General features: G+C 35.1%; 3 protein-coding genes across 11 annotated transcripts in view; all 3 read left to right on the top strand.

The window, feature by feature from the left end:
• LOC142204076 (protocadherin gamma-B1-like) overlaps positions 1-22,647 on the top strand; it is a 225,754-nt gene that overhangs the window by 74,108 nt on the left and 128,999 nt on the right. The window contains exon 1 of one of the 9 annotated variants that reach the window (XM_075275307.1): positions 3,534-5,721. The exons of the other annotated variants lie outside the window; for them this stretch is intronic. Coding sequence (XP_075131408.1) covers positions 3,661-5,721 — 2,061 coding nt within the window. The 5' untranslated portion in view covers positions 3,534-3,660. Of the gene's footprint in view, positions 1-3,533; positions 5,722-22,647 lie in introns of those variants that run through there. 9 annotated transcript variants of the gene reach the window in all.
• Positions 1-22,647, top strand: part of LOC142204086 (protocadherin gamma-B1-like) — a 98,057-nt gene that overhangs the window by 40,150 nt on the left and 35,260 nt on the right. The window lies entirely within an intron of this gene.
• Positions 19,287-22,347, top strand: LOC142203290 (protocadherin gamma-B2-like). Its single transcript, XM_075273872.1, has 2 exons — positions 19,287-21,563; positions 22,288-22,347. The coding sequence occupies exons 1-2, from the start codon at positions 19,287-19,289 to the stop codon at positions 22,345-22,347; spliced, it is 2,337 nt and encodes a 778-aa protein (XP_075129973.1).

The following is a 22,647-nucleotide window of genomic DNA, read 5'->3' as shown; positions in this document are numbered from 1 at the left end:
TCATCTAGCCATAGGGTTGGGCTAATGACTCAGTCCCTGGCACCTATAATATATATTTTCTCTATGTGAAAATTCAGTTCAATTTACAACAAGTACACTATTCATCTCAGAGTAAAGGTTGAGCTGAAACCCAGGAAATGGAAAGAAGAAGAGACAGGAGAGCAGGGGAAACCCTGATATGGGGAAATCCTTTTCGTTGTTCACACTGTTGGTCACAGGCCTGCACTGGCCATCTGTAGAATATGTCATTTTCCTGAATACTGTCCTACTGTTTAAGCTAGTAGTAGTATAATCTTGGCCTATGCAGCATGTACCATATTTTTTAAGAGAGTGGCCATTATGTTGAAGAAGGATTTTACAATGATTAATCGCTATGAAAAACCAGACATTCTGATATTTTTCATCACTTCCCTAGTGTGCTGCTGAAGCTTTGCCCTTTTTTTACAACACAGGCTCACATCAAAAAAGTGGAATGGGGATTTCACAAAAAATGATGTTCAGCCTAAATTATATATTCATTGGTGTTCTTAGTACGTGTTCTTGATTTCTATGAAAGGACTGCTTTTTAGGACTGATTTGTAATCCAAGTTCAGCCCTCGCGTGGTCCTTGGCTAAAAACGTGTTAGGGGCCTTCTAAATATAGATTTTATAATAACCATTTTTCTCCCAATGATATGGCAGACAAATGATGTAATTATAATATATCTATCCTGTATTTTTACACCTTCTATATGAGAACTACATAGTGTTTTAAAATTAAAGTATATGTCATTAATGTCAGATAGATGAAGGTCCCAACTCAACAAAGAGGTCTATGTTTTACGACCACTGTGAATGAATATTTCTATGAGAGTTTTAAAAATAACTAGACAAGATTGTATAACTATTTTTAGAGCTCATATAGAAGTTAAGAGAGGTGCACATGCACAATCACTACAAGATGGAGGACAGTGGACCCATTAATGAGATAAATGAGGGAACCAATGGTGGGATCTCTCTGACATTTGAGGCATCATTGGTAAAACATTATTTGACGCTAGACAACTTGTTAGTCTGAAAGTTGTAGTGACATCCTTTGCCATCCCAACAGTCAAGTTTGTACCAGTGGCATGTACTGTAGGTGCTAGCTTGATTCTACCAGAGAGGGAGTTCAGGGACGAATCAGAGTACACAATCTTGGTATTATATACAAAGTAACTGTCTGACTCTGTATGGTCATGAACTAGTGTGTTCTCCTTCCTAAGATAAATAGATAGATAGATAGATAGATAGATAGATAGTTGTGTGTGGGATGAGTGTTTTATGTTAATAGAATTTACTTTTGAATTTAATTGCTAAGAAAAGAACAAAAACATTTTTCTATTATTTCATACAATCATATACACTATAGAAATGATACATAATGTTAAGCTTAAAGAGCGTGTTGTGGAAAATGCAAACTGAGATATTGACTAATGGCAGATTCAACAGCCTTATGGTCTATTACCTATGTATTTTTGAACTTTTTTCTTCTGGGCTTGTGCTTTCTGTTGAGTACTTATTAGGTAAGTATTATCAGGTCTGCTAGTCTATCTGATCTTAGGGCAACGACAACCTCTAGGACATTCCCAGATATTGTTGCAGTGAACTTCAGTACATTGTTACAAATGGCATTAGTTCATCAGAGATTCTTGAGTTTCGAGAAAGGATCAAGGTTGTAGTACTAGGCCTTAGATATTAGAAGTGGACCCTGAAATGAATCACAACAAAATTCTAGGCCTGTGTAAAAATAGAGCCCCTTTACGTCAGTTATCCATATTAAATAATGAATTTTGTTAACTGTGTAGGACCAGTGTAACTATTGGGGACAAACATTTTGTGATTGTCTAACTTACTGTCAGGAAACAGTTTCATTGTAAGAACTTTTACATAATATGCGGAGTTAAAAATTATGTGATATTATGACACATTATACAATTTTCGTGCCGTGCTATAAATAATGGGCATATACAAATTTTTCTACAGTATGATGAATTGTTTAAAACTGCATGAGATTCATTTTCTAAATCCCAAAATTGAAAATGAAATTCTACTTAAAACTTTTAGAAAATACAATTATTCACAAGTGACTCTGTCTATTTCTTTAACATTTCAAACTATATGTCATATCTCGTAAAAATCTAACAAAAAGTCAAACATATCATTAAAAATAGTTTCTCTTTATGTAGAAATATCAACTATAACCTTTAAAATATATTGTATAAATTAAACTGAAGGTTAGTTAAATCACTTTACTAATCTATTAACTAAAAGTTTTGTGTTGCTTCAAAACAAGAAACGTTAAAACTTAGCTTTCTATACAAACCTGAATCTTGAACAACATATCAATTACTAATAAAATTGCAAATTTAAAATTGGTGAATTGTAAAATTTGTGTTAATGCTTTCTTTTTAATAGATACATATAAAATTAACAACAATCATCATCATCAACACAGTACTCTGTTATAGTTATATGAGTTTATGCTGAAAACAATTGATATGTAATTAAAACTTACAAAGAATATAAATACATACAATGATCTCATTAATGTATGTGCTAATGATGACAATAACATATATAGTTTTTAAAAATATTTTTTAAGAATCTAAAACTATTATATATATAATATATAATATAGTGAATTATAGTAGTTCAATATTTTATCTTTAAATTTTACATTAATATAATTTTATATACATTTTTCTATGTGATCAATTTATTAAAATCATGAAATTGAAACAAATGTAAAGGATCTACTTAAGAAGTGTAATTTGGATTTACCAAACTTTTATTTAAACCATAAGTAAAGTTGTAGTGTAACATGTCACTTAAGAGTAAACTTTAACATTGTTTTAAAGGCAGCTCTGAGCATATCAGGTTAGGGGAAACTTTTCAGTATTACTAAATAGTTACTATATAATATTATATAATATGCGATATTATTCCATTTTTAAACTCAATATTTTCTGCAAAAAATGAACCTAAATTCAGAACTGCAGTTCCTAACTTATACCTCTGAGCGCCGCTGTTTAACCAAAAAGGAGAAGAAAAGCAAACCAGACATTCTCTGCTGTTTTCATCAGTCACACACACATTACAGAGCTGCAAGCAAAGACATCAGCCATATTCTGGATTTTCTCTCTGCAAATCACTAGATTTTGGATATTATCTTAAGAAATCTGTGGATTTATACCTGTTCTTTATGAGTGGATTATACCTATTATTAACCAACAGAGGAATCACAAAGAAAAATAGCAGATTTTAAAAAGCACAGGCATGGAACCTCCCCCACAAATCTGCAAGGCATTTAGATGGCAAGTAATAATTTCTCTCTTATTTTCTTGGCTGTGTCATTCAGTCTCTGGGCAGATTCATTATTCTATTGTAGAAGAAATGAGGAAAGACTCTGTTATAGCAAATATTGCAGATGACCTTGGAATAGATATTAAGCAGCTCTCATCTAGAAAACTGAGGATTGTGTCAGATGCTTCAGAGAAATATTTTTCTGTAAATCTGGATAATGGCAATCTGTATATCAAGGACAGGATAGACAGAGAGACATTGTGTGGGGCAGAAGCTTCTTGTTTCTTAACATTTGATGCTGTGGTGGAAAATCCTTTCAATATATTCAAAATTAAAATGGAGATTCAGGATATAAATGATAATTCTCCAGCATTTTTCTCTGATATATTTACTATAGAGACCATTGAATTAACATCAGCAGGAACCAGATTTGCTTTACATTCTGCAGAAGATCCAGATATTGGCTCTAATTCTGTCCAGACATATAAGCTCAGTGATAACCAGTATTTTACACTGAGTATAGACAGAAATCCAGATGGCAGTACATTTCTAGAGCTTGTTCAAGAGAAGCCATTAGACAGAGAGACACAGAGTCTTCATGAGCTCATATTAACAGCTATGGATGGAGGGAAACCTATGAGATCTGGAACTGCTGTAATAAGGATCATTGTTACTGATGTTAATGATAATTTCCCAGTATTCACACAGTCAGTATATAAAGTCAGTGTGAATGAGAATACTCCAGTAAATACTACAATAATTACTGTGAATTCTACAGACAAGGATGAAGGGGTTAATGGACAGGTCACCTACTCCTTTAGCAAGACATCCGGGAATGTCCATCATACAGGAACATTCAGTATAAACCCTGTGACTGGAGACATTAAGATAAATGATAAGTTAGATTATGAACTAACAAGAAATTTTGAATTATCTGTTCAAGCCAAAGACGGGGGAGGCCTTGTCTCCCATTGTAAAGTATTGATAGAAGTCATAGATGAGAATGACAATGCTCCTCAGATATCAGTCAGTTCTTTATTCAGTCCTATAGCTGAGGATGTTGCGCCTGGTACAATGATAGCTCTTATTAAAGTCCGTGATCGAGATTCAGGACAAAATGGAGCAACTGATTGCAAACTTATGGAGGAAACGCCTTTCAGTTTGATGTCCTCTTCTGATAACTATTACCGTATAGTCACTGCTGGTCCTATGGACAGAGAAAAAGTATCAAGCTATAATATTACTATTTTGGCAACTGATAGAGGATTTCCACCACTGTCTAGTAAAAGACCCATCATCCTGGAGATATCAGATGTCAACGACAATCCTCCAGTGTTTACTAAATCCACCTATTATGCCTATGTGCAAGAAAATAATTTACCAGGAGCCTCAATATACAACATACAAGCCTCAGATCCTGATACTGGGGACAATGCAAAAATAATTTATTCAATTTCTAGCAATAATACAGAGGACCAGACGTCCTCCTCTTACTTTTCTATAAACATAGAGACTGGAGTCCTCTACGCTCAAAGATCTTTTGATTATGAGAAGAAAACTGAGTTTCTGATCCAAGTCACTGCTAAAGATAATGGATCCCCCTCTCTGAGCAGCAATGCCACTTTGGTTATCCGCATAGTGGATAAGAACGATAATGCCCCCAAAATATTGTACCCAACTCCAGATAGTGAAGGAATGACAGCATATGAAATGGTCCCATTTGATTCTGAGCAAGGTTCCTTAATAACTAAGGTGGTCGCTATAGACTTTGACTCTGGACACAATTCTTGGCTCTCTTACCATTTTTTACAAGAGACAGAACCTTCTTATTTTGTCATCACTCAGCACACTGGAGAAATCAGGACATCCCGTATCTTTCAGGAGAAGGATGTACTGAATCATAAGATAGTGGTGATGGTGAAGGACAATGGACACCCCAGTCTCTCTTCTACAGTCACCCTAAATCTACTTATTGCAAACAATTTCCAACAGGTGGTTCCCAGGTTCACTGACAAAGCTACTGAAGAAGATCCTCCATCTAATTCACAACTCTACTTGGTCATCACCCTTGCACTTATTTCATTCCTGTTTATAATAACAATTATGTTGGTCATTATATCAAAATGTAAGAAACCAACCCCACTACCTGTATTTGATCCTCTAAACTCAAACCTATATCCACATGTTGATCCCAGATTTATGTCTCAATACACAAGTGGGACATTGACTTTACCCTATTCATATAATGTCTGTGTGGCATTAGAATCCGGTGAAAATGACTTTACTTACATGAAACCAAACCAGGATGTTCCTGTGGAGAATCTCATCGATGCTGAAGATTCTGGACTAGGGAATGAGAGTTTACAAAATAATTTGGCTGTCAGCGGTCCTACAGAGGTAAGTAAGTCCCACTGAGATTTACTGCATTATTTTCTACATAATGTACTGAGTAGCTTAAAGGGGTTATTTCCAGAACAAAATATTCCAGTATTATATTAAATTCAGCAGAAAGTCCCAGTTACATATATATTTGCTTAATCCCAGTTGAACCAATGCTGAGTTTTTCATAGGATTACCTGATGCCGGAAGTTTTGAATTTCGACTTATCGTCTTGACATGCCAACCATTGGTTCTGTGACCAATACTACTCTTATCCATCTGCTTGAACATATAGTCAAGTATGAAGAGTTGCCATGTCAGGAAGAGAGCCAAAATATAAGACTCCCGATCCCTGAAGTCTTCAAGGCTCTACTTTATAGGCCCAAAGTCTACGCTATTGAGATTCTGTTAAAGGTAAAGTGACAACAATATCTGGCATTAATATATACATATAAACACTAGAATGAATCATTATTAAAACCCACAGCTGTCATGTGAGAGCACTGCATCAGAGAAAAACAGAAAAGGACCTATTTTCAAAATTTTTTAGTGGTGCTGCCTTAGGCTTTTGGCCTGTAGTGTCATGGAATCCAATGAAAAAGTTTTCATATTTAAATTTTAAGTTAGAAAAAAAGATATTTATAAGTTAAGATTATTGTTCTTACTACTAAACATTTACCCCTTCTGCATATTCTAAAATTTAGTTTTCCCAAGCTTTTAGTGATGTTCTGTATTGTTTTCATTGTCATGACCAGTTTAGGCTTTAACTGTGGTTAAGTTTAAGCTATTTTGTATTTTTGTAGAGCTCATAGTAATATAATATGATTCTTTAAAACAATTATCGGACAACACATAAAAGTAGAACTAGAGGAGGTGAAGAATGTAACGAGATAGAATATCAATTTTGGGGTTACTTAGGAAATATTATTCCTTAAGTGCAATCTAATTACATTGTACACAAATGTGAATGGACAGGACAGAGATCTTTGTAATGATCTTTTTACACCATGACAAGGGTAAATTTTCTGTCTAGAGAAAAAAATGGTGATATTATTATTATTCTAAGGTGAGACTAAGGTTGTTGTGAGGGTTTATTCATTAAACAAGTTTAAGTTATATTATAAGTTATGGTTAGTAGATTTCTGGAGGTGGGATGACTGGTTATAGTGAAGCTAGATTTAGGACATCTTCAAGCTTCTAATAGGTGTGTGATTAGAGATGAGCGAACCAGTTTCTAATAAGCCAGCTTTATTATTTTTCAAAGTTGTTTTTCTATTTATTTTTTTTTAAAAAACCTTGGGTTCCCTTAAACTCAAGATTTTTCGGGGTTTGTCACCAACTAATCACTATAATTATTATAAAAAGCCAAGACCCAGGGTAGATGAAGGAAAAAAACTGTGATACTCACTTTTCCTCACCCAGTCCTCTCATAAAGGGTCTTCTGGCCTCTACCAGCCTCCTTGGTGATGTCACTTGTACTGGTGTACGGCTGGGGCCAGTAGTTTTATCAAAACATCAGGAGGTCAGTGCGCAAGTGCGATTGTTATCAAAGCAAATGTCACAAGGTTTGACTGTCATTACTTTTGGGTTCACTGGTGAAAATGAACTATGCGCGCTCTATACGTTAGATGTGCATGCCAACATGTACCAATAAGTTTTGAAAGATGATCTGTGAATCTTTTTGATAAGACATATTTTATTATCCATTGAATTAAAGTTTTCTGGTGTATGAAGTAGAACAAAACATTTGGGGGTGATTTTACGCCATGATTGTCTCTTTTGTAAAAAGTGGATGAAGAGTGGAGGTCCGGATATTCTTGAAAAGAAACACCTTGACCTTTCAGATTTAGTATAATTTGCACTAGAAAATTGACTCAAGTTATAGTTGAAATTTACATAAATCGGTGGCTGGTGTAGATTTAATTTCTGGTTTATGGGGACTACTGTAAGGTGAAGGCTGTAAAGGTGTAAGAGTTATTAAGAAGCCAAAATCTCTTACTTCGTATCTCACTATGGCGTTGATGAATATTGACACTCTTGTAATAGATGCCAGTTTTAATAAACCAAGCAAGGTACGACTCATGGTAATGGTAAATCTTGCTGCATCTATGTAGAGAAATTCTGCTCTAGAAAACCCTCTTGTAATCGTAATGGAGAGATGATAGCAGAGACGGGCTCTTATTGTGGTGGACACGGCATTTCAAAGAATTATACAGATAGACAATTGTGTGAATGACCTGGATAAGAAACAATTTCCTCAATTAGAAAATGTAACAGGTTCTGCAACTTCTATAATTTAAAGATTTTTTTTTTTTTTTTTTGAAATTATAATATAGATAGTGGCCTCTTGTTGAAGGAGAAGAAAATACTTTATGCATGTAACTATACTGATTGTATTGGGATGTTAGAGGTAAATTTTTATTTACATGAGAAATTTGTGGTTGTCAATATTGAAAAATATAAAAGATGTCGCTATTAAAATTTTGGATTTCGTATCACAGAAAAACTAAATGAATAAAGAAAATTAAAGAAAATAATTTTATAAATTAGTAATATTTCCTTTTACTTACATAATTACTTTTAATCACTTTCACCTCAAAATTCAAATTTTTTAAAAAATATATACTGTAAATATGGCAATAGTACTGCAGTACCTCACTTTTACCTCAGAGCGCCGCTGTTTAACCAATAACAAGAAGAATACAGAATTAGAGAGACACTGGTATTTTCCTCACTCACACACATTATAGATCTGCAGGAAGGACAAAGCCATATTCTCTGATCTTTCTATACTAACTGCTGGATATTTAGTTTCCTTTTTGGATTCTTTGGCTTCATTTGAAAGTGAATCAAGTGGATTATTTGGGATTAATTGAGATAAGAAAATGACTGATCTAAAACCTCAACCGGAGACACACAAAGGACTCAGATGGCAAGTAACAATTTCTCTCTTATTTTCTTGGCTGTGTCATTCAGTCTCTGGGCAGATTCATTATTCTATTGTAGAAGAAATGAGGAAAGACTCTGTTATAGCAAATATTGCAGATGACCTTGGATTAGATATTAAGCAGATCTCATCTAGAAACATGAGGATTGTATCCAGAGCTTCAGAGAGATATTTCTATGTAAATCTAGATAATGGCAATCTGTATATTAAGGACAGGATAGACAGAGAGACATTGTGTGGGGCAGAAGCTTCTTGCTTCTTAACCTTTGATGCTGTGGTGGAAAATCCTTTAAATGTGTTCAGTATCAGTGTAGAAATTCAGGATATAAATGATAATTCTCCAGCATTTTATCCTGATGCATTTACAGTAGAGACCATTGAATTAACATCAACAGGAACCAGATTTGCTTTACATACGGCAGAGGATCCAGATATTGGCTCTAATTCTGTCCATACATATAAGCTCAGTGACAACCAGTATTTTACACTCAGTGAAGACAGAAATCCAGATGGCAGTACATTTCTAGAGCTTGTCCTAGAGAAGCCATTAGACAGAGAGACACAGAGTCTTCATGAGCTCATACTAACAGCTATGGATGGAGGGAAACCTATGAGATCTGGAACTGCTCTGATAAGGATCATTGTTACTGATGTTAATGATAATTTCCCGATATTCACACAGTCAGTATATAAAGTCAGTGTGAATGAGAATACTCCAGTAAATACTACAATAGTCACTGTGAATTCTACAGACAAGGATGAAGGGGTCAATGGACAGGTCACATATTCCTTTAGAAAAACATCAGGTAATGTCCACCATTCAGGAACATTCAGTATAAACCCTGTGACTGGGGACATTAAGATAAATCATAATCTAGATTTTGAACAAACAAAGAATTATGAGCTTTCTGTGCAAGCCAAAGATGGAGGAGGCCTTGTGACCCATTGTAAAGTATTGATTGAAGTCATAGATGTGAATGACAATGTTCCTGAGATATCCATGACCTCATTGTCTAGTCCTATTCCTGAGGATTCTTCACCTGGATCTATAATCGCTCTTATTAAAGTCAATGACCAGGACTCTGGAGAAAATGGAGAAGTGGACTGTAAACTTATAGGTGGAGAAGATTTTAATCTAATATCATCATCTACCAGTTATTACAGAGTTGTCACGGTTGGTCCTATGGACAGAGAAAAAGTGTCCACCTACAATATCACCATTTTGGCCACTGATAGAGGATCTCCTCCACTTTCCAGTAGAAGAACAATAACCTTGGAGATATCAGATGTCAACGACAACCCACCAGTGTTTAAGAAGTCATCTTACTTTGCCTATGTACAAGAGAACAACTTACCAGGGGCCGCAATATACAGTATTAAAGCCACTGATCATGATATAGGAGACAATGCTAAAATAATCTATTCCATTTCCAATGTTGATACAGATCTCCCAGTGACGGCTTATCTCTCCATAAATATTGAGACCGGAGTTCTCTACGCTCAAAGATCATTTGACTATGAGCAACAGAATGAGTTTCTTATACAAGTGTCAGCCAGAGATAATGGGTCCCCGCCACTGAGCAGCAACACAACACTGACTATCCGTATCATAGACCAGAATGACAACGCTCCCAAAATCTTGTACCCATCTCCAGAAAGTGATGGATCATCTATGTTCGAGATGGTCCCTTTATCTTCTGAGCCTGGTTCTTTGATAACCAAGGTGGTTGCAGTGGATGCAGATGCCGGCCATAATGCTTTACTGTCTTATCATTTTATGCCAGTATTGGAGTCACCGTACTTTACAATAGGCCAGAATACTGGTGAAGTCAGGACATTGCGCATATTTCAAGAGAAGGATCTATTAAATCATAAGCTTGTGGTGATTGTGAAGGACCATGGAGACCCCTGTCTTTCATCTTCCACCACCATTACTCTTGTTATTGCTAATAATTTCCAACAAGTGGCCCCGAAATTTCAGAATAAAGTCCCAGATGAAGAACATCAGTCAAATTTACAGTTATACTTAGTGGTCAGCCTTGCTGTAATATCTTTGCTCTTTATTATTACAGTTTTGTTGGTCATTATATCAAAGTATAAAAAGTCCAAACCACTTCCCATGTTTGCTCCTCTAAGCTCGAGCTTATATCCACCAGTAAATGGGACATTAACCCTTCCATACTCATACAATGTCTGTGTGGCTTTGGATTCTACTGAAAATGACTTTACTTACATGCAACCAAATCAGAACGTTCCTGTGGATAATCTGATTGACGCTGATGACTCTGGACTTGGGAATGAAGCTTTGAAGGACACTTCTTCCACTGATTATTCAATACAGGTGAGTTAATGTGAAACTCTACTTCTATATTTACCTACTTAAATCATAAATGGAGACACAAATTTTGGCATTTTTTTAAAATCCTAGACTCATAACTACTGAAACAATCTTCAGCTTATATCTCAAATAAGAGTTAGTCATGTATAGTCTTTTTGATTTGTGTTAATGGGTATATTCATATTAGTTATTCCAGTTTTATTATAAGCATTTTTTTTTCTTGAACTTTCTCTTTTTCTCTTTACTAGAATGAAATTAAACCATGGCTTGCACTAAAATTTCTTTTATTAAACGTAGTTGATCATAGGATGCAGATCCCGATTTAGTTTATAGTCATTTCATGTATGGCCATGCTTTGTGTCATTCTTAGCTTCTCTGCAGACCCCATCTCATATTTAGCAATGTTAGCACTTAAATTGAATTAGCAATATTATGGCTGATTTCCTATGTAGATTATGAAGTCTTGCCCTGGAGTCCTCGGACCACCACCTAATAGCATCTGCTTAGCTGATCTTATAGTGTGATCTTTCTCGTTGAACTTGGACCAGTAGTTTCCTCTTTGATGTTTGGTGGCTATCCAGTAGTATTTTAATTTTTTTGCTTCTCGTCACAATACAATAGCATTTTCAATTCTCCATGGCATACGTTTTAGCTTTGCTGTACAGCTGAAATCTAGAACAATTGCTTATAGTGTACCTTCCATTGTGAATGGTACATATTGGTTATAAAGTATATGTCGATGGAAGACACAACTCAAACCTTTTAACCTGTACTCTGATATGCTGAACTAAGGCTATGTATTCTATATAACATGTACTTGTTTGTGTCTATAACTGAAATAAAGCTTATACGATGCAGCTCGTGGATAGGTGGAAAAACATGTTAAGTGTGGAAGTTCAAAAAATTCTTGGGTTCCATAATCATGTATGGCGAGGTTCTGTTTAAAAAAAAACTATTGGAATTTTGTAATACCATTAATTACCTGTATAATTAGTTAGATGTACTCAAAACTGAATGTTCGTTAGAGATGGCTTTACTATATATGGTACCATGTAAATTTTCAACTTTATAGACTGGCATTTCCAAACTGAAAAACTAGTTATAGTACACCATTGTAAATTACCCTTACCTCCCGTATTTCAAGAATGGTTTGACTCAGTTGAGGAAATTAACATATGAAGAAAATATTAGTAGCCATGGATTCAGAAGCTGTTAAAGAGTTCCTTAAAGTCTGAAAGGGCTATGCTTTAAGAATCAGGTTCTTAAAGAGCATGGATGAATACACATGACTTTAAGGCTGAGGCCCCACGTCGCAGAGAGGCAGTTTTTTTTTGTTGTTGCATTTTTGCTGCAATTTTTTGAGCCAAAGCCAAGAGTGGCATCAAAAGGAATGGAAAATATGTAGACAACTGTTATACTTATAACTGATATTTAAACCACTCCTGGTTTGGGATTAAAAAACAAAAAACGCTGCGTTTCCGCATCGTGGGGCCTCAGCCTTAGTCTGATGTGAACAACTTTCTTCTTACTTTCTTTAAAGTGATTTACAAAATGTGTGTGTATCAGGAAAAGGGTCTTGGATATTGTGTGCGTCTAAAGTTGTTTGCTTACCCGAGCTTTACTGAGATACTACAAAGTATTGTTTTCTAGCATGTGCCTCCGACATAACTCTGAATAATGCATATTTTCTATTGGATGTATTTCAGAAAGTAGCCATGACCGAAACATGTCAGGATGGCTGATGTTTTTCAATCATCTGTAAAATATATTAAAATCTACTCTAACATTGTAATTCTACAGCAACTTGACATACAGTCTTTAGACAAAATAAAAACATAATTTGTTTAGTTTGTGAAGTATAGAAACTAAATTAACAATATCGTCCATATTACTTAATAGTAAAAGCTAATACATGGCTTTTAGTTATTACTTAAATCAAGTTACATTAGAATTTATTCTAATTTGTTGTGTAATTTTTTTGCTAATAACCAATAAATATTTGCTAAAACACATAAGGTGTATAGATATAGCACTGCTTATAAAGCTCAATCTTCCATATAATGAATTTTGAAGTTTTTAATTTTGAAGTTATAAAAAGATTAAATGATCCAAGACATTTACAAAATATAAGCTAAAAACATCAAACATTTTCAGTAAACTTTATATTTGTAAAATAATTTTTCTTGAATGTTTAATTTTATAAGATTTATTAAAGATAAATATAGTCAAACAGAAAGTTTATGTCAGCATTGCAGTTCCTCAATTACACCTCTGAGCGCCGCTGTTTAACCAATAAGCAGAATAAAAAGACTAGAAATCCACTGGTGTTTCCAGGGCTTGCACACATTGCAGATCTGCAGAAGGAAGCACAGCCATTTTTGGATTCTCTCTGGATATATCATTTTATTTTTCTTAAAAGACTGATCTACATTCCTGGATTACAACTAATCTCTAGAACAAATACTTCTGTGGGACATATAAAGAATAACATGCAATCTCATACAAGGATTTACAAAGGACTCAAATGGCAAGTAACAATCTCTCTCTTATTTTCTTGGCTGTGTTATTCAGTCTCTGGGCAGATTCATTATTCTATTGTAGAAGAAATGAGGAAAGACTCTGTTATAGAAAATATTGCAGATGACCTTGGATTAGATATTAAGCAGCTCTCATCTAGAAAACTGAGGATTGTATCCAGAGTTTCAGAGAAATATTTCTATATAAATCTAGATAATGGGAATCTGTATATTAAGGACAGGATAGACAGAGAGACATTGTGTCGGGCAGCAGCTACATGTTTCCTAGCCTTTGATGCTGTGGTTGAAAATCCTTTAAATGTTTTCAGTATCAGTATAGAAATTCAGGATATAAATGATAATTCTCCAGCATTTTATCCTGATATATTTACTGTAGAGACCATTGAATTAACATCAACAGGAACCAGATTTGCTTTAAGAGCTGCAGAAGATCCAGATATTGGCTCTAATTCTGTCCAGACATATAAGCTCAGTGATAACCAGTATTTTACACTGAGTGAAGACAGAAATCCAGATGGCAGTACATTTCTAGAGCTTGTCCTAGAGAAGCCATTAGACAGAGAGACACAGAGTCTTTATGAGCTCATATTAACAGCTATGGATGGAGGGAAACCTATGAGATCTGGAACTGCTGTAATAAGGATAATTGTTACTGATGCTAATGATAATTTCCCAATATTCACACAGTCAGTATATAAAGTCAGTGTGAATGAGAATACTCCAGTAAATACTACAATAATCACTGTGAATTCTACAGACAAGGATGAAGGGGTCAATGGACAGGTCACATATTCCTTTAGTAAAACATCAGGGAATGTCCATCATACAGGAACATTCAGTATAAACCCTGTGACTGGGAACATTAAGATAAATGATAAGTTGGATTTTGAAGAAACAGAAAATTATGAATTATCTGTTCAAGCCAAAGATGGAGGAGGCCTTGTGTCACATTGTAAAGTCTTAATAGAAGTCATAGATGACAATGACAATGTTCCTGAGATATCCCTCACATCATTGTCTAGTCCTATTCCTGAGGATTCTTCACCTGGAACTATAATCGCTCTCATTAAAGTCAATGACCAGGACTCTGGAGAGAATGGAGAAGTGGACTGTAAACTTATAGGTGGAGAAGATTTTAATCTAATATCATCATCTGCCAGTTATTACAAAGTTGTCACTGTTGATCCTATGGACAGAGAAAAAGTATCCACCTACAATATCACCATTTTGGCCACTGATAGAGGATCTCCTCCACTTTCCAGTAGAAGAACAATAACCTTGGAGATATCAGATGTCAACGACAACCCACCATTGTTTAAGAAGTCATCTTACTTTGCCTATGTACAAGAGAACAACTTACCAGGAGCCTCAATATACAGTATTCAAGCCATTGACCATGATATTGGAGACAACGCTAAAATAATTTACTCCATTTCCAATGTTGATACAGATCTTCCAGTGACGGCTTATCTCTCCATAAATATTGAGACCGGAGTTCTCTATGCTCAAAGATCATTTGACTTTGAGCAACAGAATGAGTTTCTTATACAAGTGTCAGCCAGAGATAATGGGTCCCCGCCACTGAGCAGCAACACAACACTGACTATACGTATTGTAGATCAGAATGACAACGTTCCCAAAATCTTGTACCCATCTCCAGAAAGTGATGGATCATCTATGTTCGAGATGGTCCCTTTTTCTTCTGAGCCTGGTTCTTTGATAACCAAGGTGGTTGCAGTGGATGCAGATGCCGGCCATAATGCTTTACTGTCTTATCATTTTATGCCAGTATTGGAGTCACCGTACTTTACAATAGGCCAGAATACTGGTGAAGTCAGGACATTGCGCATATTTCAAGAGAAGGATCTATTAAATCATAAGCTTGTGGTGATTGTGAAGGACCATGGAGATCCCTGTCTTTCATCTTCCACCACCATTACTCTTGTTATTGCTAATAATTTCCAACAAGTGGCCCCGAAATTTCAGAATAAAGTCCCAGATGAAGAACATCAGTCAAATTTGCAGTTATACTTAGTGGTCGGCCTTGCTGTAATATCTTTGCTCTTTATTATTACAGTTTTGTTGGTCATTATATCAAAGTTTAAAAAGTCCAAACCACTTCCCATGTTTGCTCCTCTAAGCTCGAGCTTATATCCACCAGTAAATGGGACATTAACCCTTCCATACTCATACAATGTCTGTGTGGCTTTGGATTCTACTGAAAATGACTTTACTTACATGCAACCAAACCAGAAGGTTCCTGTGGACAATCTCATTGACGCTGATGATTCTGGACTTGGGAATGAAGCTTTGAAAGACAATTTACTCTCGGACAGTTCAATACAGGTGAGTTAACATAAAACTTTATTTACATACTCAAGTCTTATAAATGGAGATACTAATTTATGGAAATTGTTTTGAAATCAGTAATGCTACCAATATCAAAAATCTATGGTCCTCAGCTATTAACCTGATGCTCTTTTGGTTTTTTTTATATTTTGTTTTCTTCGGTGTTTTCATTTAATTTTATATGTGATCACATAATGTGACTCTTTCTACATGGATTACTATAGAGGAGCTTATCACTACTACTATACTATACTATACTATACTATTACTATAGTGCAGCTTATTAGAACTTTCCTGTGTAGACTAGGGCAGAGTCAGCCAAGTGTTGGGGATTTAATGAGAAGCAGAGGATTTTATACAGCATTATTGTTGTTTCTGGAGGTACGACAACATGTTGTGCAGATTGTTATAGTCTATTACATAGCTCTGTCAACTAACTTCCATTCATGGCACCTGCCATAAAGCATGCACCTTACTGCACTGTCATATAGCTGCCATAGAACAGAAGTTTCTCTCTGAAATATAGCATTGTCCTGGAACATTTTTAAACATCTACAACCTGGTGTTTTTCCTCTCATGAATTGCTTGTATCAGCTCCTACTATAACATTTCCTTTGGGTTAAAGTCAAGACCTTGACTTGGCCATTTTGAAACTTCATTCCTCTTTAACCATTCTTTGGTAGTTCTACAGCATGACCTATGATCTCTTGAAATTAAGCTCATGTATAGATATCCTGGCATATTCTTTCAGAATTTGCTGGTATTTTTTCAGAATTCATTGATTGATGGCAAGCCAGCCTGGCCCAGATCCAGAAAAACAGGACCAAACAATGATATTGCCACAATTGCTGCACAGATGGTTTGAGGTTTTCATGTTGTACTGCATATTCTTTTCTCCAAACATAACATTTCTCATTTATACCAAAGAGGTCTATTGTGGTCTCCTCAGTCCACAAAACACTATACCAATAGCCTTCTGGGTTGGACAGGCGATCTTTAGCAGACTGAAGTTAGGCATCAATGTTCTTTTTGGAGGGTAGTGACAACGCAAACTATTTCTGTTCAGTATTTTCCTGATGATTGACTAATGAACATTAACTTACATTAGCTAACTTGATAAAGGCTGTTAGACATTATCTTGTGTTCATTTGATACCTTGACGTCTATTATAGGTCTTGATCTTGATGTGATCCTTGTTGGTGAAACATTCCTAGAGATGGTAACAATAGTCTTGAACTTTGTTTGTAAACCATCTGCCTGACAGTGAATTGAAAGAATCCAAAATATTTAGAGATGATTTTGAAACCTTTCCAGCCTGATGAGCATAAACAACTCTTCTTCTGAGGTCCTCAGTATTGTCCTTTGTTTATACTATGATATGTCTCCATATACAAGTGCTATGAGGATCAGACATTGATATATCCCTGTTCTTTAAATAAAATGTGTCGCTCATTCATGCCTGATTGGCATCCCATTGATTGAAAACACTTGACTCTAGTGAAGTTTTCAAATGATTTACATAATCTTGCCAATTACAGATACGTGATTTCGGGCCTTTATCTTCTATAAATATATGGCCAAGTCTAATAGTTTTGACTCATTTTTTTAAGTTGCTTCTCTTTATCTTTTAAGACCTGTATGAAAAATGATAATTGCATATATTTTAGGTCAAATTTATGCAAAAATATAGAAAATTTCAAGCACTATTCTATATGATGTATCTTTTAGATAGGGAGTAAATATTTAAAGTGCACAAATCCTTTTAAAGTATTAAAAAATATCTGGGTCCCATGGGTTCTGTTTAAAAGCAAACATTTTGTAATACTGTTATCAACCTCTTGAACTAGTTGGAAGGTTTCTAGACTTGATGGTCCTTGGAGCCAACAACTTTATTCATATTACCCGATAAACTTTCAGCTTTAAAGAAGGGTGGCTCCAGGCTATATGATTGGTCATAAATTGGAAAGTCCTCTTGTCGCCTGCAGCTTGGTAATCGTTTGAATAGGTTGAGGAAATTAGACATTATAGACATATAGTTAGACATATAGTTCTTTGGAATCAGGATCATATTTAAGAATCAAGTTTGTTCATGGATGAACATGTATCACTTTTAGTATTATTCGAACTACATTATTCTTATTTTCGTTAAAGCAGATTTACATAATATCGTTGTATATGGATAAGGGGTTGGGTAATGTATGTGCCTAAAGATGCTGGATTATATACTTTGGCATTTATTAGGTACATCCAAGTAGTACGTACTTACGATATAAAACTTAAAAATGCTTAGTTTCCGGTGAATGCATTTGAAAAAAGTTTGAAGATAGTTGAAGTTTTTCAAACCTCAAATTTACCATACCATATTACTGACAAAAGGAGTGGAAATAAGTTCTAAATTCATTCAATACATTTTAATAACTACTCACAGTTAACTAAAATAATAAAACTTATTTAGAATTATTTTTACCAATTAAGATTATACATAAATGTAATTGTAAGGTTTTACGAGCATTACACAACAGGACTTACAGCATGTAGACTAAATAATGGAAGTATTATTTTTTACATTTTTTTTTTTAAATACGGAGACAAAAATATCAGAATAGTCCACATAATTTATTAGCTAAACGTGATAATTAGTTCATAGTTATTAGCAAAATAAAATTGCATTACAAATTATTCTAATTTGTAATGTCACTTCCCTTGCTAAGAACTGCAAATTTTTATTTTGGAAAAGTATATGTAAGATATATCTCTATCTATCGATCTATCTTTCTATCTATAGACTTATTTGTAAATTTTAAGCCACTATAAAACTAATTGATTTTAATATTGATACTAGTTTGCAGGTAAATTGGTTATAAAGAAATTGTTAAAAAAATAAGAAATTATCTGGGACTATAACAATAGATAAACTAAAGACTTAAAACTTTTTCAATAAACGCTTTAGACATGCTAGAGAAAAGTTTGAGTATACATTTATGTAGTAAGTTACATTTTATAGAAATTAGTAAAACAAAATTATTTAAAAGTAGACAGAAAATATATTTCAGCATTGTAGTTCCTCAATTGCACCTCTGAGCGCCGCTGTTTAACCAATAAGCAGAATAAAAAGACTAGAAATCCACTGGTGTTTCCAGGGCTTGCACACATTGCAGATCTGCAGAAGGAAGCACAGCCATTTTTGGATTCTCTCTGGATATATCATTTTATTTTTCTTATAAGGCTGATCTACATTCCTGGATTACAACAAATCTATAGAACAATTACTTCTGTGGGGCACATAAAGAATAACATGCAGTCTCATACATGGATTTACAAAGGACTCAGATGGCAAGTAACAATCTCTCTCTTGTTTTCTTGGCTGTGTCATTTAGTCTCTGGGCAGATTCATTATTCTACTGTGGAAGAAATGAGGAAAGACTCTGTTATAGCAAATATTGCAGATGACCTTGGATTAGATATTAAGCAGCTCTCATCTAGAAAACTGAGGATTGTATCAGATGTTTCAGAGAGATATTTCTATGTAAATCTGGATAATGGGAATCTGTATATTAAGGACAGGATAGACAGAGAGACCTTGTGTGGGGCAGAAGCTTCTTGCTTTCTAACCTTTGATGCTGTGGTGGAAAATCCTTTAAATGTTTTCAGTATCACTATAGAAATTCAGGATATAAATGATAATTCTCCAGCCTTTTATCCTGATGCATTTACTGTAGAGACCATTGAATTAACATCAGCAGGAACCAGATTTGCTTTACAAACTGCAGAAGATCCAGATATTGGCTCTAATTCTGTCCAGACATATAAGCTCAGTGACAACCAGTATTTTACACTGAGTGAAGACAGAAATCCAGATGGCAGTACATTTCTAGAGCTTGTTCAAGAGAAGCCATTAGACAGAGAGACACAGAGTCTTCATGAGCTCATACTAACAGCTATGGATGGAGGGAAACCTATGAGATCTGGAACTGCTGTAATAAGGATCATTGTTACTGATGCTAATGATAATTTCCCAATATTCACACAGTCAGTATATAAAGTCAGTGTGAATGAGAATACTCCAGTAAATACTACAATAGTCACTGTGAATTCTACAGACAAGGATGAAGGGGTCAATGGAAAGGTCACATATTCCTTTAGCAAGACATCAGGGAATGTCCATCGTTCAGGAACATTCAGTATAAACCCTATGACTGGAGACATTAAGATAAATGATAAATTGGATTTTGAAATAACACAAAATTATGAATTATCTGTTCAAGCCAAAGATGGAGGAGGCCTTGTGGCCCATTGTAAAGTCCTAATAGAAGTCATAGATGTGAATGACAATGTTCCTAAGATATCCATCACCTCATTGTCTAGTCCTATTCCTGAGGATTCTTCACCTGGAACTATAATCGCTCTCATTAAAGTCAATGATCAGGACTCTGGAGAAAATGGAGAAGTGGACTGTAAACTTATAGATGGAGAAGCTTTTAATCTAATATCATCATCTGCCAGTTATTACAAAGTTGTCACTGTTGGTCCTATGGACAGAGAAATAGTGTTGACCTACAATATCACCATTTTGGCCACTGATAGAGGATCTCCTCCACTTTCCAGTAGAAGAACAATCACTTTGGAGATATCAGATGTCAACGACAACCCACCAGTGTTTAAGAAGTCATCTTATGTTGCCTATGTACAAGAGAACAACTTACCAGGAGCCTCAATATACAGTATTCAAGCCATTGATCATGATATTGGAGACAACGCTAAAATAATCTATTCCATTTCCAATGTTGATACAGATCTTCCAGTGACGGCTTATCTCTCCATAAATATTGAAACCGGAGTTCTCTACGCACAAAGATCATTTGACTATGAGCAACAGAATGAGTTTATTATACAAGTGTCAGTCAGAGATAATGGATCTCCACCACTGAGCAGCAACACAACACTGACTATCCGTATCGTAGATCAGAATGACAACGCTCCCAAAATCTTGTATCCATCTCCAGAAAGTGACGGATCATCTATGTTTGAGATGGTCCCTTTTTCTTCTGAGCCTGGTTCTTTGATAACCAAGGTGGTTGCAGTGGATGCAGATGCCGGCCATAATGCTTTACTGTCTTATCATTTTATGCCAGTATTGGAGTCACCATACTTTACAATAGGCCAGAACACTGGTGAAGTCAGGACATTGCGTATATTTCAAGAGAAGGATCTATTAAATCATAAGCTTGTGGTGATTGTGAAGGACCATGGAGATCCCTTTCTTTCATCTTCTACCACAATTACTCTTGTTATTGCTAATAATTTCCAACAAGTGGCCCCAAAATTTCAGAATAAAGTTCCAGATGAAGAACATCAGTCAAATTTGCAGTTATACTTAGTGGTCGGCCTTGCTGTAATTTCTTTGCTCTTCATTATTACAGTTTTGTTGGTCATTATATCAAAGTTTAAAAAGTCCAAACCACTTCCCATGTTTGCTCCTCTAAGCTCGAGCTTATATCCACCAGTAAATGGGACATTAACCCTTCCCTACTCATACAATGTCTGTGTGGCTTTGGATTCTACTGAAAATGACTTTACTTACATGCAACCAAATCAGAACATTCCTGTGGATAATCTCATTGATGCTGAAGATTCTGGACTTGGGAATGAAGCTTTGAAAGACACTTCAGACACTGACTATTCAATACAGGTGAGTTAATGTGAAACTCCACTTACTTATTTACCTACTGAAGTCTTGTAAATGGAGACACAATTCTGGGGCTTTTTTAAATGAGAAATTTTAACTTCATTAAAAAAGATATTCCTCGGCTTATTTAGAAAACTCAGAGTTCATTATTTATAGTTTTCTTGATCAAAGCATTAAATGTAATTATCAGATTATTTACACCACTTTTTATTGTAAACATAGTTTGTATTCTTGGATTTTTCTATTTTTTTTTATGCATTGAAAAAAATGAAACCTCGGTGCTGACCAAACTTCCACCAGTTCTTCTTTGATTGAAGAAATATGGTCAACAAAATTTAGTTTACAGTCATTCCATATGTAGTCATGGGTTGTTTCGGCCTAAGCGTCTCTACAGGCCGTGTACAGCTTATCTACCAATGTTATTACTTCATTTATATTAGCAATGTTCTAGCTCATTTTCTATATATCTATAAAGTCTTACCCCAGACTCCACAGAGCACCACTTAAAAGCAATTGCTTAGCTGATCTTGTAGTGTGTTCATGCTTGTTGAACTGGGATCATTGGTTTGCTATAGGATATTTGGAGAGCTACCATTCATCTTTGTTTGACTATCCAGGTTTCCGTTAATTTTTTCACTTTATGTCTGTGGTTTTATATGTGACTATTTAACATGGGTACCTACTAGGTGTAAAATAAGTTAATATTTTCTGCAACTTAATTTTTCAGCTTTGTTGTATAGCCTGGGACAGAGTCAGCAGAGATTTAATGAAAGTTGTATTGCTGTAGCAAGATAACAAAACTATATACACTGATAAGTCTTTGTATGCAGCTCTTCTGTCACTCCTGAGTCTCTAGAGAGGGAACCTGTATTATAGTACTTCATGGAGACCGTTATAGTCTATAAGATCGCTCAGTCAACTTGCTTACCTTTATGGCAGTTGCCATAAAGCATGCACATTACTGCACTGCCTACGTACACATTACAAGAAGGAAGTGTGCATCTCCAGTAATGCAGCCTCCATGGAAGTTTTTGCAAAAGGTAACTACAACCTTAAAGATAAATGGATGAAGCCATTAGTTATCTTT

Source organism: Leptodactylus fuscus, chromosome 5 (genome assembly GCF_031893055.1).
Source record: "Leptodactylus fuscus isolate aLepFus1 chromosome 5, aLepFus1.hap2, whole genome shotgun sequence".
NCBI classification, from domain to species: Eukaryota; Metazoa; Chordata; class Amphibia; order Anura; family Leptodactylidae; genus Leptodactylus; species Leptodactylus fuscus.
The sequence above is the reverse complement of the archived record's forward strand: the minus strand, read 5'-3'. Positions and strand labels throughout refer to the sequence as shown.

Bases quoted from the DNA above. Each gene is read 5' to 3' on its own strand.
- LOC142203290 (XM_075273872.1), top strand. From the start codon at position 19,287: ATGAGGAAAGACTCTGTTATAGCAAATATTGCAGATGACCTTGGATTA. The intron at 21,564-22,287 runs GTGAGTTAATGT...TTAATTTTTCAG, and splicing joins ACACTGACTATTCAATACAG to CTTTGTTGTATAGCCTGGGA.